The sequence below is a fragment of the Gallus gallus genome, chromosome 2 (genome assembly GCF_016699485.2).
Source record: "Gallus gallus isolate bGalGal1 chromosome 2, bGalGal1.mat.broiler.GRCg7b, whole genome shotgun sequence".
Lineage (NCBI taxonomy): Eukaryota > Metazoa > Chordata > Aves > Galliformes > Phasianidae > Gallus > Gallus gallus.
The window spans coordinates 61,986,352-61,998,479 of NC_052533.1; the positions used below are offsets into that span (position 1 = coordinate 61,986,352).

A 12,128-nucleotide genomic window follows, 5' to 3' on the forward strand; every position below is an offset into this window, starting at 1 on the left:
TGTCCTGATAGCCTCCGCCCCAAGGCAAGCACAGAGGGATGTGCCACCAGTTCCCCAGTTTCTGCCCCCTTGAAGAATGAATTCCCGCAGCTGCTGGCACAGGAGCTACGGATGAATACAAGAAGCATGGCTATCACAGGGGACTGACCCCAAAGAGATGGCTTTCCTGGCAGCCTTGGGCTCACCGCACTCGCTTTGCTGTCTACTCTTTGCTCCTCTTTGCACTGACAGTGGTGTCTCTGTCTTTCCCTGTCTGCCATGCATGACAACATGAACAGATGAATAACATGTCAGGAGTTTGATTCTGAAGAATTTAATCAACTGTTTCTGCTAATTTCCAGAGAATTAGTCTTTTTCTACCACACTTCTATGATTCTGTGCAAGTTTGTTGTTTGAACAACAATATAAGATATGCAAGGGACCAACCTACGATGCTCATTTAAGGTACCATTTAGGAATACTCTTGTCTGTGATCATTTTTAAAATTTCCCTGGAATGAAGGATTTACTAACTTAAAAAAGGGAGAGGTTGCTCATTCTGTTCCCTATTTTCAAAGTAACAACAATAATGAGATGAACAGCTTTGTGTTCCTGTTAAAAATCAAACCCTCCAATGAAACTGTCATTTTCTACCCCATTCATTCACAAGATTACAGGGTTTGTGCAAGACTCAGTCCTGCTTCTCTTGGAACTGGTGACAACATATCTAGTAACCTAACTTAGCACAGGCTCTCCAAATGGTAGTCTGTCTCTTTAAAATACACTTTAATGACCTGAGGATCTATCGGTAAGTTTTCGGCTGATTTAAAGGAAGAGTTTCAGGGGAACATTTCACTGGAATTATCCCAAGTACCACAGGACTCTTTTTTGAAATAAATAAAGGCTCCACCTAAGCCTAGATTGCTGTGAAGGTCTTTAGCACAACTCATCAAGCCGTGCTCTAATGGCTTTACCAGCTTATAATGGGATGCTCATATCCGTGTGAGAGCGGCACAGAAAGGCTTTTCAGAATGATCCTCTGTTGGGAACTGGACTTGCAAAAAAGATTCAGTGTTGTTGTTTTTTTTTCTTTCATAAGGGCTGTTCATTCATGTGAACTTACTGACTATGATTTTAATGAATCATTTCTGCAGCTCCAAGCGTTGCTGCAGACTTGCACACTTACTTGCATTTATGATGCACTTCGTTGTTATTTGATGCACATATGGAATAGCCGATGTTTTACAAAAAGAACCCGCACAATATAAAGCTAAACTAATGCAAAGTAGCCAGCTTCAGATTAAATGGCAGTAGTATCAGGACTTACGTTTCAGAATGTTCCTCTGCTCCAATTCTTCAGCTGTCGGCCTCTGGCTCAGTCGTCTGCGAAAAAAGTCCAAGATCAGTTTCTGGACCATATCACATCCTCCTCAGCTCACTGTCTTTGAGAGTTACTTTGAAGTGTGAAAGGCAGAGCAGAAAGCGCCAACACTGCTCCATTATGCACTTGGTGCGCCTGGACCACGCGTGACACACACCATGCTTCGCGTTCGCAGTTTCCTCTGCGTTCAGCCCATGAAAGACGAACTATGTTATGTCATCTTAGGCACAGCACTCCCACCCCTACCCCAGGCAGAGCTGCCGGGAGTTAAGCTACACAGATGTCTTCACTTAATTTCCTTCCTCCCATGCCTGCTTCCTGACTCGCACAAGCATTTCTAGCTGAGACCCTGCTAACCCTCTCCCTGCCCTCCTGCGAGCCTCCAGGCTTGTTCAAACAGCATCTGAACACACAGGCAGCCTGCAGAAAAAACAAGGGACAGTTTGGCAGTGCTGAGGGCCGAACAATAGTGGCACTCCTCCTCCACAGCTCCACTCCCCTCCTCCTCTGGTGGCTTGTATTAAACCTTACAGTGAAGATCAGCATGACTTGCTTGTCAACCTGTAGGACAGATTCACAACAAATGCAATCTAATTACAAAGAGGGGCCCTGAGTGCAGGAACAATCTGAATATTCAGAATACAAAGCAAAGCAGAGAAGCACAAAGGGATCTTAGGGAAAACAAAGACAACCACTGCGATGACATCAGAAGTCAACACTGTTGGTCCTGCTCCTGCTCTCACCAGGCTCAATGGGAGTTTTGTCAGTGCTGCCAGTGACAGGACACCACCTTCTCATCCCTCAGGCGTGCTCATTCAGGGAGGTACTCAACAGGGGCCATTTCCAGAGGCAGGGGATCATGTCTGCACCAGTTAGTTCAATACCACTGCTTCGGCCAGCAACCTCCAGTATGCCCTCACATGGTGCACAGGACTGAAGTGTGTGGGATGGGTAGGAGCTTCACCTTCTATATGAAGGCAGAAGTTTGGGCACCTGATTTTACACAGCCTGAAGATTTCAGAATATATCTATATCAGAAGATATCAGAGATGATACCAGCTGTACCACCTTTGGGGCCATTTTCCATCGCTAAGACAGAACGTGGCCCTATTCCAGTGCAGTATTTGGAGTGACTGGCTTTGCCTCTTTGCCATGGCAGATCAACCATTTACCTCACTGAGGAAGTGTCGACAGGGACAGAGACTCGACCACAGTTCAGAAGTAAAGAACACCTACAAAGTACATTGAAGATGAAAGTGCCATTCGAATGCTTGCTATTACCATCTTTAAGATACAGTAGCTGTTGCTAATGGAGTACTTCACCTCAGTATTTAAGAAGAAATCAAAGCTACTTTATTTCAATCAGCAGTTGAGAATCAAGGAGAAAAAGCTGCCGAGTTTAGCTCCGCTAAAAGTATCTGCAGGAACTGAGTTATATGAAGTTTTTAATCCACCACACTGCGATGTTTCTCAAGGGGAAGCATCAGATGAATGTTCAGGACAGATTCAATCCACCCAGTGTGCAGCGCTTCTATAGAAACAAACATCACACAACAAGTGTGAGGGGACGTCAGTCTGAAAAGAAGGCTTCCAAAAGACTCCTCCTCTTCCAGAAGAAAACGATGATTAAAACACTCAACGAACAGTTCTGTCAAAAACAGTTCACATTGGACCATTTCAAACAATAGGCAGAGGTTTCGTCTATCTTCGTGAGTGATTTACATAAAAAAGCAAGTCTCCCATGTATTTACTTCTCAGTATCTGCCATAAAGTAGATGAATTTAAACAAAGTTTTTACTTCACTGTGTCACTGCTTCTACAGTGAGGTGAGGGATTTCCAAGTGTTCCCTACACATGTATCCCCATCTCCTGTGCAGCTCAGAGACCTACACACTACGCAATTCTTCCCTAAGATGCCTGGTACGGTGTCTAGTGAAAACCAGCCAGAAACACCTGTTCCCCATCAAGAATCAAACTATTTTATGGATCCTATAAAACACCTTTTTCAGGCTGCAGTGTGCTCCTGTCTCAATGATGACCACTGTTCTAAAGGGATGAAGTTATATGGCAGAAAAAGACACGGTATTTTTGGTAGTTACAGTCTAGAGATCTAGAGCTGTTCATATTCATAGGTTGTGGGTAGTTTCTGGACTCTTAGATATGCAAGAACTTGTAAATAGAAAAACTTAAGCAGTAGGAATAAAATAACCTTGCAGCTTAATGAAATCATGACTAGTCTTTACAGAGGAAGCAGTGAAGAGTGAAGATAGCAGTGAATAGCTCTGAAAGTACCTGGCCTCCAGGACTGGTGTCTGCTCCTGATTTTCATGGACTGCTGCTTCGTTCCCATTTTCATCTCATTTTGGGTTGACTGAGCCTGCTCCCTCATTGTTTGTTTCTCTGATGAGCAAATCAGCGAAACCAGCCTCCTCCCAGTCCCTCTCATCCAGGCTCTCACAATTATTATGTTTCTTGTTCTCCTGCTCTTTTCATTTATGTTTCTTGTTCTCCTGCTCTTTTCATTTCATTTCTCCTTTTGCTTCCACAGTGACTTCCATCCCCAAACTATTTTTGAACTCTACAAACTCCACTAACTCCTCAGAAAAGCCATCTTTTAGTTTTTACTTTTTCCCTCTTAACCTTTGGGCTTGCTGTATGTTGGGCAGCTGTTAACATTTTTGAACATCTCAGAACTAGGTACTACGCTGTACATAAATAAACGTTAGCAGCTCTTGCTTTGTTATTGTGGCTGCAAAGATACAATTTTTTTTTTCCCACAGCTAATTTCCGTGTACCATCTCCAGCGCATTGCTGTGATCTTAGCAAACAGTAGATGTGGTAACTCCACTCTTTGTCTTTCCTTCCTGTGTTGTGCAGAATAAAAACATTAACGAAGCCCACCTAGATTGCAGAGGCTGATTTCAGAGGTTTTATAGCTGGATTGCTGCTGTGCCTTCTTTCATTTAACATCACAGAGGCTGCATGAGGCTGTCAAGAGGCCAGAGGTCAGGAAACAAGTGTCTAATTAGCAGTGCAATCAGAACAAACAGGAGAAAAAGGAGGTGAGAAATGATGTGGTGGCAGACCTCCTGCAATAGCGAATAGAGGAACTGCTTATGAAAACTATCACAATCAAGTGGGATGCAAGTTATTGATTGGAATGGAAACTCTGCTTTGTGGAGTGGCAGATATCTGACCAAGGAAAAGACAGGTCTTAGAAAGCACCAGCCTTTCAACAGTTCTTCCTGTATCTGAAGACCTCCATGTAAACATGCTCAACCATGTGTGAACATGTCATCCTTTTTTATTTTGCATTAAACATCAGGCATTCAAGATGACATGGAGGCATGTTTCTTGTAATTTGTGCTCTGCAGTGTGTTGTCTGTTTTACACTTCACACATTGTTGTGGTATTGTTAATAGTGGTTTTATAAGTACACTGATAAAGACTTTCCCACCAAAAAAAAAATCAAACCTTCTTGAGGTTTCCGTTGACATAAAGAAAGCCTTGTTAAGATTTCACTGAAAATATAATATTCAAGTGAGATTGTCAGTGAAAAGTAGAAGTTTGCTCAGATTTATAAAAATAAATGATGGCAAACTTATTTTCTGAATTAGTTCCCTACAGGATCAAAACACACAACAGTCCTTGTCTCAGCACTATCCAGTGCTCATTTCTTATTAAGAACTTTGTGTGGTGTTTTTATTTCATTTCCTTTTTTTTTTTTTTTCCTTTCTGCTTTGTTGAACTTGTTCTGGTCAAGGCCGAGCACGTCATGGTGGATGACCAAGAGTTTGGGGGCAGGAGGAACAATCATTTGCGAAGTATACTGCCCTCAATTTAAAGTATTGGCTGGTGGGGATGCAGTCTCTTCAGGGAGTGAGAAGGAGGAAAGACAGCATTTTCAATGATGGATGCTACTGCTTGGAGCCTGCAGAGTCAACTCAAGACTTGAATGAGAAGCTCCTACACAAGACAGTATGCAATAAAAGGAAATACTGATTGTACACCTGCCCAGGCAACACCGAACACTTAAGAGTCCACACAGTGAGGCTTAGCCTGCTCTGCAGTGTAGTCATGCCCAAAGGGCTCTCAGGACAGTGGCGTCCTATCTGCAGAGATGACAGCCCTTTTGTCTGGTAACACTTGAAGCAAGGCACTCCTGACTGCCTAGGCTGTCCCCTGACCAAGAGTCATGGGTTTTATCTCCACAGTCTCTTGCAGTGCTGTGCATGAGTTCAGAGAAAGAGTTGGTTAATGTCATTCATGAATGGTGCTGGATTGGCAGTTTTCAAATGTGTAGAATTCCTCTTTTTCTCTTCTCAGAAGGCGAGAACATTTAAGAGCTTACAACAGGGTCATCTGTAAGTATAAGAACCGGATCCAGAAAATGGCTTGCTGGCTTCCTCTTTTACTTGCCAGGCTTGTTAACTCCAAGAGTTTGCAGATACAAGAAGCAGAACCCAGCAGCTCTCCAGTGCTTGAATGGTGACATCTGGTGGGCATGACCCTGGAGCAGCAAACAGGTCACAGGTGGTCACAACAGAGCATGCAGAAGTATGGTGAGGTGCCCACAACACCACCAACATGTTTTGGAGCTCATCCATACTCACAGTCTGCTCCTATGATATAAGTCACCAAGACATAAAGTAACTTCTGAGTGCAGGGGGTTATATCTTCTGGAGTAACTCTTAAATTAATTCTCTAGAAGCAAACCTTTTTACTTGAGTGCATCTGGGTTCATACCACCCTAGAGATTGCTCTAACAGAGGAGCTGGGCACATGAGAAGGCAGCTGCTACAAAGAACTACTTGTCGCGTAGCTCTTTAGTTGGCATAAATGAGCACGACTGAAGCCAGCAGAACTGTGCTGATTTAAATCAGCTATATAATTCAACATGAGGAAAATTCAATGGCAGTAAAGAGTCTTACTGTTGCTTAATTTAGCTTGCCTTTCTCAATAATAGTGCTGATAGCAAAGCAATATTGATGAAGGATAACTTACTAGGGGCTCTCTGTACTCCCACGACAAATGCAGAAAACTGGAAGATGAAAATGGATGAGAAGAAAAGCTTTTATTTGCTTGTGACAGTTAACTGTTAGCAAAGGGCGAGAAAAAAAATGACCTCCTTTCCTTATGCCACTGCACAATGAGCAAAAAATATCTGTAAGCTCAGCAGCTCACCTTCTCTGAATTGTCAACCCAGATACTGTCAGCCAGACTTAAGAGTCTACAGAAAACTATCTTTCTCCTAACAGGATTTATAAAATGGGATTAACACAGTTTTATCAATCAGTGAATAAGCTGAAGGGATATTAAATAGAAAATCCCTACCCAAAGAGGAAAATGTAAGACTTCTACACCATTATGATTTCTGTACTAGACTCCATTAAGATGTTGGCTAATTTGTAGGATACATTATCTCCCCCTTTAAGCTCTCCTCCTTGTGTGACAAGTCTCTTGGCAGCTGTCATGATAACACTCTTTAAAACTGTTTTTCTTGAGAAATTAAGGCAATAAAACCATAAGGAGCATTTGCCACGACTCAGTTACCATGTAATGACTACTCCTCACTTCCCTGTTGATTTTAAGCATTCAGCCCCTTGGAGACTGTAGTGCTCCTGCAGCTAAAAAGAGGCTCGTGGTAAGAGCAGTCCACAGGGGGCAGAGACTCCTGGTCACCTCTAGATGAAGCACCACTGAGAGTGTCTCAGTGAGAACTATTTAGGAAATTTTGGTAGGACGTGCTTGCTTACAGCAAATAAATAAATAAATAAAATTAACAACTGCAAAATATCAGTTGGAGATCTAAGTACTTCCTGATGCTGCCTTCGCATCTCAGCTTGTTCCCTGGGCTGCATCACCTGGTCCAGAATAGCTAGAGCAGTCCCATGTCCTGAAGGGCACTTTGGCTTAGCACCTCTTCTGAGCACACCACAGGAAATACCAAGTGGTCCAGCACATGAAACAACAGAGTGACAGCTCCTATAACACGTTTGCAGACATGCATCTAGAAGGGCTCTGCAAGAAAATAACATTTTCAACAAAAAACGTTTCAGATTTTAATTTAGGTTCTAAGCAGCCTCCTTCCACTCCTCAAATCATGCTTATTCCAGGCTTCGTTTTGTGTTGAGAAACGCAATCAGTATAAACTTTAAAGCTCTACCTGGTCTAGATTGCCGTGAAGACTTTAAGGAAAATTTATCAGCAATTTTTCTGCTTGCTTAAGCATCTGAATAGTGGAAAACAAAACCAAGTGTGCACCTTGTGCACTTTTTTCATTCTTTAGCCCTTGTGAATCCATTCTAGACTCATTGCTCAATGTACTCTTTCCTGTTTAAGCTGATTGAGGAATTGATTCATTTTGGTTTTGATTTACTCATGGGAAGTTACAAGCTCCCCACAAAACAATAGGCTGCCCACATTAGATCAGATTAGGTCTCCTGGGAAAAGTGAATCGTGTTCAAAATGTAGATTTCAACAATTCACTGGGCCTACATTAAGTTAAGATGTTGTCTATCACATACAGAACACATTTCCATAAAATACCTAAATAAGGCAGAATCATCTTGGTCTGTGAACTCTGCATTTTGTTAAGAAATTAAAAGGAATGACTAGATAGACATATAGCTCTGAGCAGAAACAAAGTTATATGGTATATATTTTACATACGGTATTATATATACGGAATATATTATATACCTAACAATGACACATCCAAGTAAACAATCTTCCATAAGATCACAGGAGGAGCTTCCAGAGAATCTCCCTTTACAAAAGGGATACTGCAGTATCACAACGCAGATACCTGCATTTTGCCAAGGAATTGATTATCGGTTTCTTATTATTTTCTCAAGCTAAAGCCATGTATTTCCAAAATTTCAGACTTTAGCTCCTTTTTCAGTAATACTAACTGGAAAACACCTACTGATACCTTGAACACTGCAAGACCATGCAAGATTGTCTCACAACTTGAGCTCTAAAATGGAGCTTCCTGTGTTTCATTATCACGTTTTTTCTTTATCATCAAACCTTTAAGGCAAATGCTAGCTGTTCACATAAAATATCATCATAAAAGTTTAATTTTAAAAAAGGGCATGGTGGAATTAAAACAGTCGTACCATATGAGCTTTGTAGTGTTAGTTCTCAAATCTCTTATCTCTAACCCCAACAGCAAAACGTCCAACAACTGTAGTAAGAAACAATCTTTTTTTTAGAAGAGAGAACTTACTACGTATCTAATTCAGGAATGTATTTTTGGAACAATAAAAATGGGATATTTTTGAGTGCTAAAAATGCAGAAGGCTACAGAAAAAAAATGTTCAAAAGTGGTAGTGATTGTCCTCCTGTGCAGCTTTGAGAAAAGACATTTGCTTCTATAGAAGCAGTAATATTCAACTGAAAGCTGATTTCACAAAGTGTAATTCACAGTTCCAGGTCAATCCATTAATGACTTGAATGAATAAAATGACACTGTGAAAACCAGTCTGATCTGAACAGATGTGCTTGCTACCTACAGGCATTATTGTGGCTACTTAGTTTTAGAATCTTTTCTCTCTGTAGTTACGTGGTTTTATGTCTGTGAACAAACTTAACAACAAGCCTTTAAAGATGCATTTTTTAAAGGAAAAATTTGGAGGCTAAATCTTAGAAACATTTTTTTCTTTACTCCTTGTAAGACATCAAATTTAATATTCATTTTCTCCAAAGTCCAGTGTCTGGAGGCTTCTCCTGCTACATAATGACACTTGCTTTCTCAGTTTTGAGGTGTAGCCTTTGTACTTGGAAAGTCTGTAGAAGATCAGATCCCATTAACACATTTGTAAAGGTGTCCTCCATCTTCCGTAGCTGAAGACCTTCTAGGACTATCTTGAGGACCATTCAGCCAAACAACAGACCTGACAGAGTCCCAGATCCCTTCAGCTCTGTCACCCAACCAACAAGTTGTTTTTAGGAACTTAGATTTAATGAATGTGGAGTCTCCCTCCTGTCTCCAGTCCTTGATTGCTTATTCCCACAAAAGTTACTCTTGAAAGCACACCCATCTCCAAGGAAAAGCTTAAGTAACAAAGTCCACTTCCACCTTCACAGGTCCCTGTGCCCCGGCTCCTGATGCTCAGGGAAGCTCATTCAAGTGAGCAAGACTTTATACAGGAATAAAGCAGTTATTCTTGTACAGTATTCTTGTTACAATGTGTAGTAGCCTAGAGATGGGGATAGGAAGCAATTTTTTTGGCAGGAAGATCTGCAGGTTCAGTGAAGAGAACTGTGCAGGGAAGCTAGGACGAGTATGGGAGCACAGCCTTACTTCTCAAAACTCCTCTAAGACCCACTGATCTTTTTCTCCTCTGAGATTCCTCCTTCAAGATATCTGCAGCTGTCACAGGCTTTACATTTTGCCTATGCTGAGAAGTAGTTGCTGGCTCCAAGGAAGTGCTGAGAGCTGAAGCACGTAACAGAAGAACCATCTTTTTTACACATTTGATTTAGCTAGCATGCAAGTGAGACCTCCTGATGAGCCTTTGTGGACTACCAAGTTGATGTGGTGACTACATATAGAACATGATGATTGTGTCTTCATAACTTGTGCGTTAGTAGATATCTTACACTTGTGGCACTGTAAGTATGTAACTTAATTAAAAAAGCAAAAGCAACCTATCTTCTAATTTATATAGCCACTTGCACAACTGCAATCTTAAAAACACCAAGTCAGAATGAGCTAAAACATGTAAGCAACCAAAATTGCTTGATAGTCCAAAAAATCTGTGAATTTAGTGATGAAATTCAATTGAAAATACAAAAAGATGTTGATTACAATGAAGGAAACTTGCATGGAAAGTTTTTTGAATTTGCTGATGGCAGGCCCGACACTTCTATGGCTAACCTGAAAAAGTTTCCTCTGTTATCGCACCAACTACAGACCACTCAAAGAATGGAAACAAACAGAAGACTTAGGTACTGTGTTGTTCTGTTAAAGACCACTTTGCCAGCACCAGCATGAAGAAAGGCTAATAAACACTGCTGCACAAATCAAATTCACCTCCAAACACTTAGAGTATGGGAATGCAAAAAAAAGCAACTCACCCACTTTCCGAGAAACGAATCACAATCTAAAACACTCAGTGACTTGGAAAATCCACCATATAGGAATTCTAAAGAAACACTTTCATAACAGAAGTTGGCAGTACCAGTAATTCAAAACCATAACAATTCAGTTTTTGGGAGAAAGGATGCATAGGAAATAGCACGGCATCCATACTTTGTCTTGTTATTGAAGTGGAAAATTCCTCGAACAATTTTGAGAGCTTTAAGAGTGATTAACTATATTGTGTCAGTGACATTTCAGTCTCCCAGACTATATAAAAGGCAGGCTAGCTTATAAAGAGCAGTGAATTATTGCAAAACGTTCACTTGGAGATCAAGAATTAGGCCTGGGTCAAACATTTATGGCAAACAGTAAAATTGCCAAAAATTGAGTTCCAGCAGGTCAGAAACTATCTACAAGATGAGGTCAAACTTGGTGAATAGTTTCAGCTGAGGAAACAATTTACGAGACACTACTTACATGAGTTTAAAAAAGCATTAAAAATACATTGGATAAAATATTTGGTACCGGCCTGAAATAGTATTTTTCATTTTGTAATAAAAATTTAACTCCTCACTGTGCTATTTTTATTGTTTTCTCTCCCATACTTGTTACATATTTTGTTCCAGCTGAGAGCCAAATGTGAAAAACTCCTTATTCAGCCAACTTCAGTAGACAAAATTCCTCTTGCAGTAACTGTGACAGCAATTACAAGCACAGATTTACCGAAGCAGCTTACAAGGCTGGCTCTTCCCAGAAGTAGCGTTGCCAGCTGCAGTGCAGATGTCTGGGTCATTCCTGTCCATTTAACGGTCACATCTACATCTGGGCTACCTGCTGATTAGACTGAATCTTTGCATGTGTTTTACAACATTGATTCTTTTGTATCTGCTTCACTGCTTGCAAATTCAGTTCTTATCTTTCCAGGTAACTGCATGTTTCATCACCCTACCCAGAGATTTTCCCATCCTCTAAATTCCCACCTTGTTCAAGGACACAACCTATCCCCTTCCACATGGCGTATATTTAACACCTTAACTACCAGGGTCTACTTCTGTCCATATTCACTACCAAAACCCAGAAGTATATATGTGCATATTTAAATTGCAGCATCTCCTGAAACATCAGTGAAAACAAACTGCACCCGAGGCAGAAGATACCAAGAATGGCTGGTTTAAAAAAACAAAAGGAGACATGATTCACCTGGCTACCCTTTAAAAACACACACTTCAGGAAACTGCACGCTTGTGATTTTGACAAGGTATCAGACACTATCTACTCAGAGTTATATCATCATCTTTACATTTAAATCTCATGGCCTAAAACCATGATGACAAGACATTTTTTTTTCTTGAGAGAAGTCTTGTCCCATCTGCATTTTATTTTCTTGCAATTACTGAGATGCATATAATTACCCTGAGGCTAAATTTGGACCACAAAGTGATAATCCTTTTTTGTAGCTTCATAAGTATTTCCACAGCAAAACAAATGGAATGTTATAAAGAAGCTTATTACACTGAATAAGGAATTAGCAGCAGGAATCAATAATCTCCAAAGTAACACAGATCCTCTTTCCAGGCAGATACTCTTTACTTCAAAACAAACAGAATCAAACCCAGGAACCAAAATGCTTCCAGAGGGATGCATGTGATATGCTGAATAGGCTGCAGTCTTTCTTCTTTTT

At 40.8% G+C, this 12,128-nt stretch overlaps 1 protein-coding gene across 20 annotated transcripts in view; it reads right to left on the minus strand.

Annotated features, from left to right (window-relative positions):
• Window positions 1-12,128, minus strand: part of PHACTR1 (phosphatase and actin regulator 1) — a 296,609-nt gene that overhangs the window by 17,717 nt on the left and 266,764 nt on the right. For all 20 annotated transcript variants that reach the window (NM_001389383.2, NM_001389382.2, XM_046917540.1 and 17 more), the window contains one exon: window positions 1,306-1,361. In NM_001389383.2, the coding sequence (NP_001376312.1) occupies window positions 1,306-1,361 (56 nt within the window). The remainder of the gene's footprint in view (window positions 1-1,305; window positions 1,362-12,128) is intronic.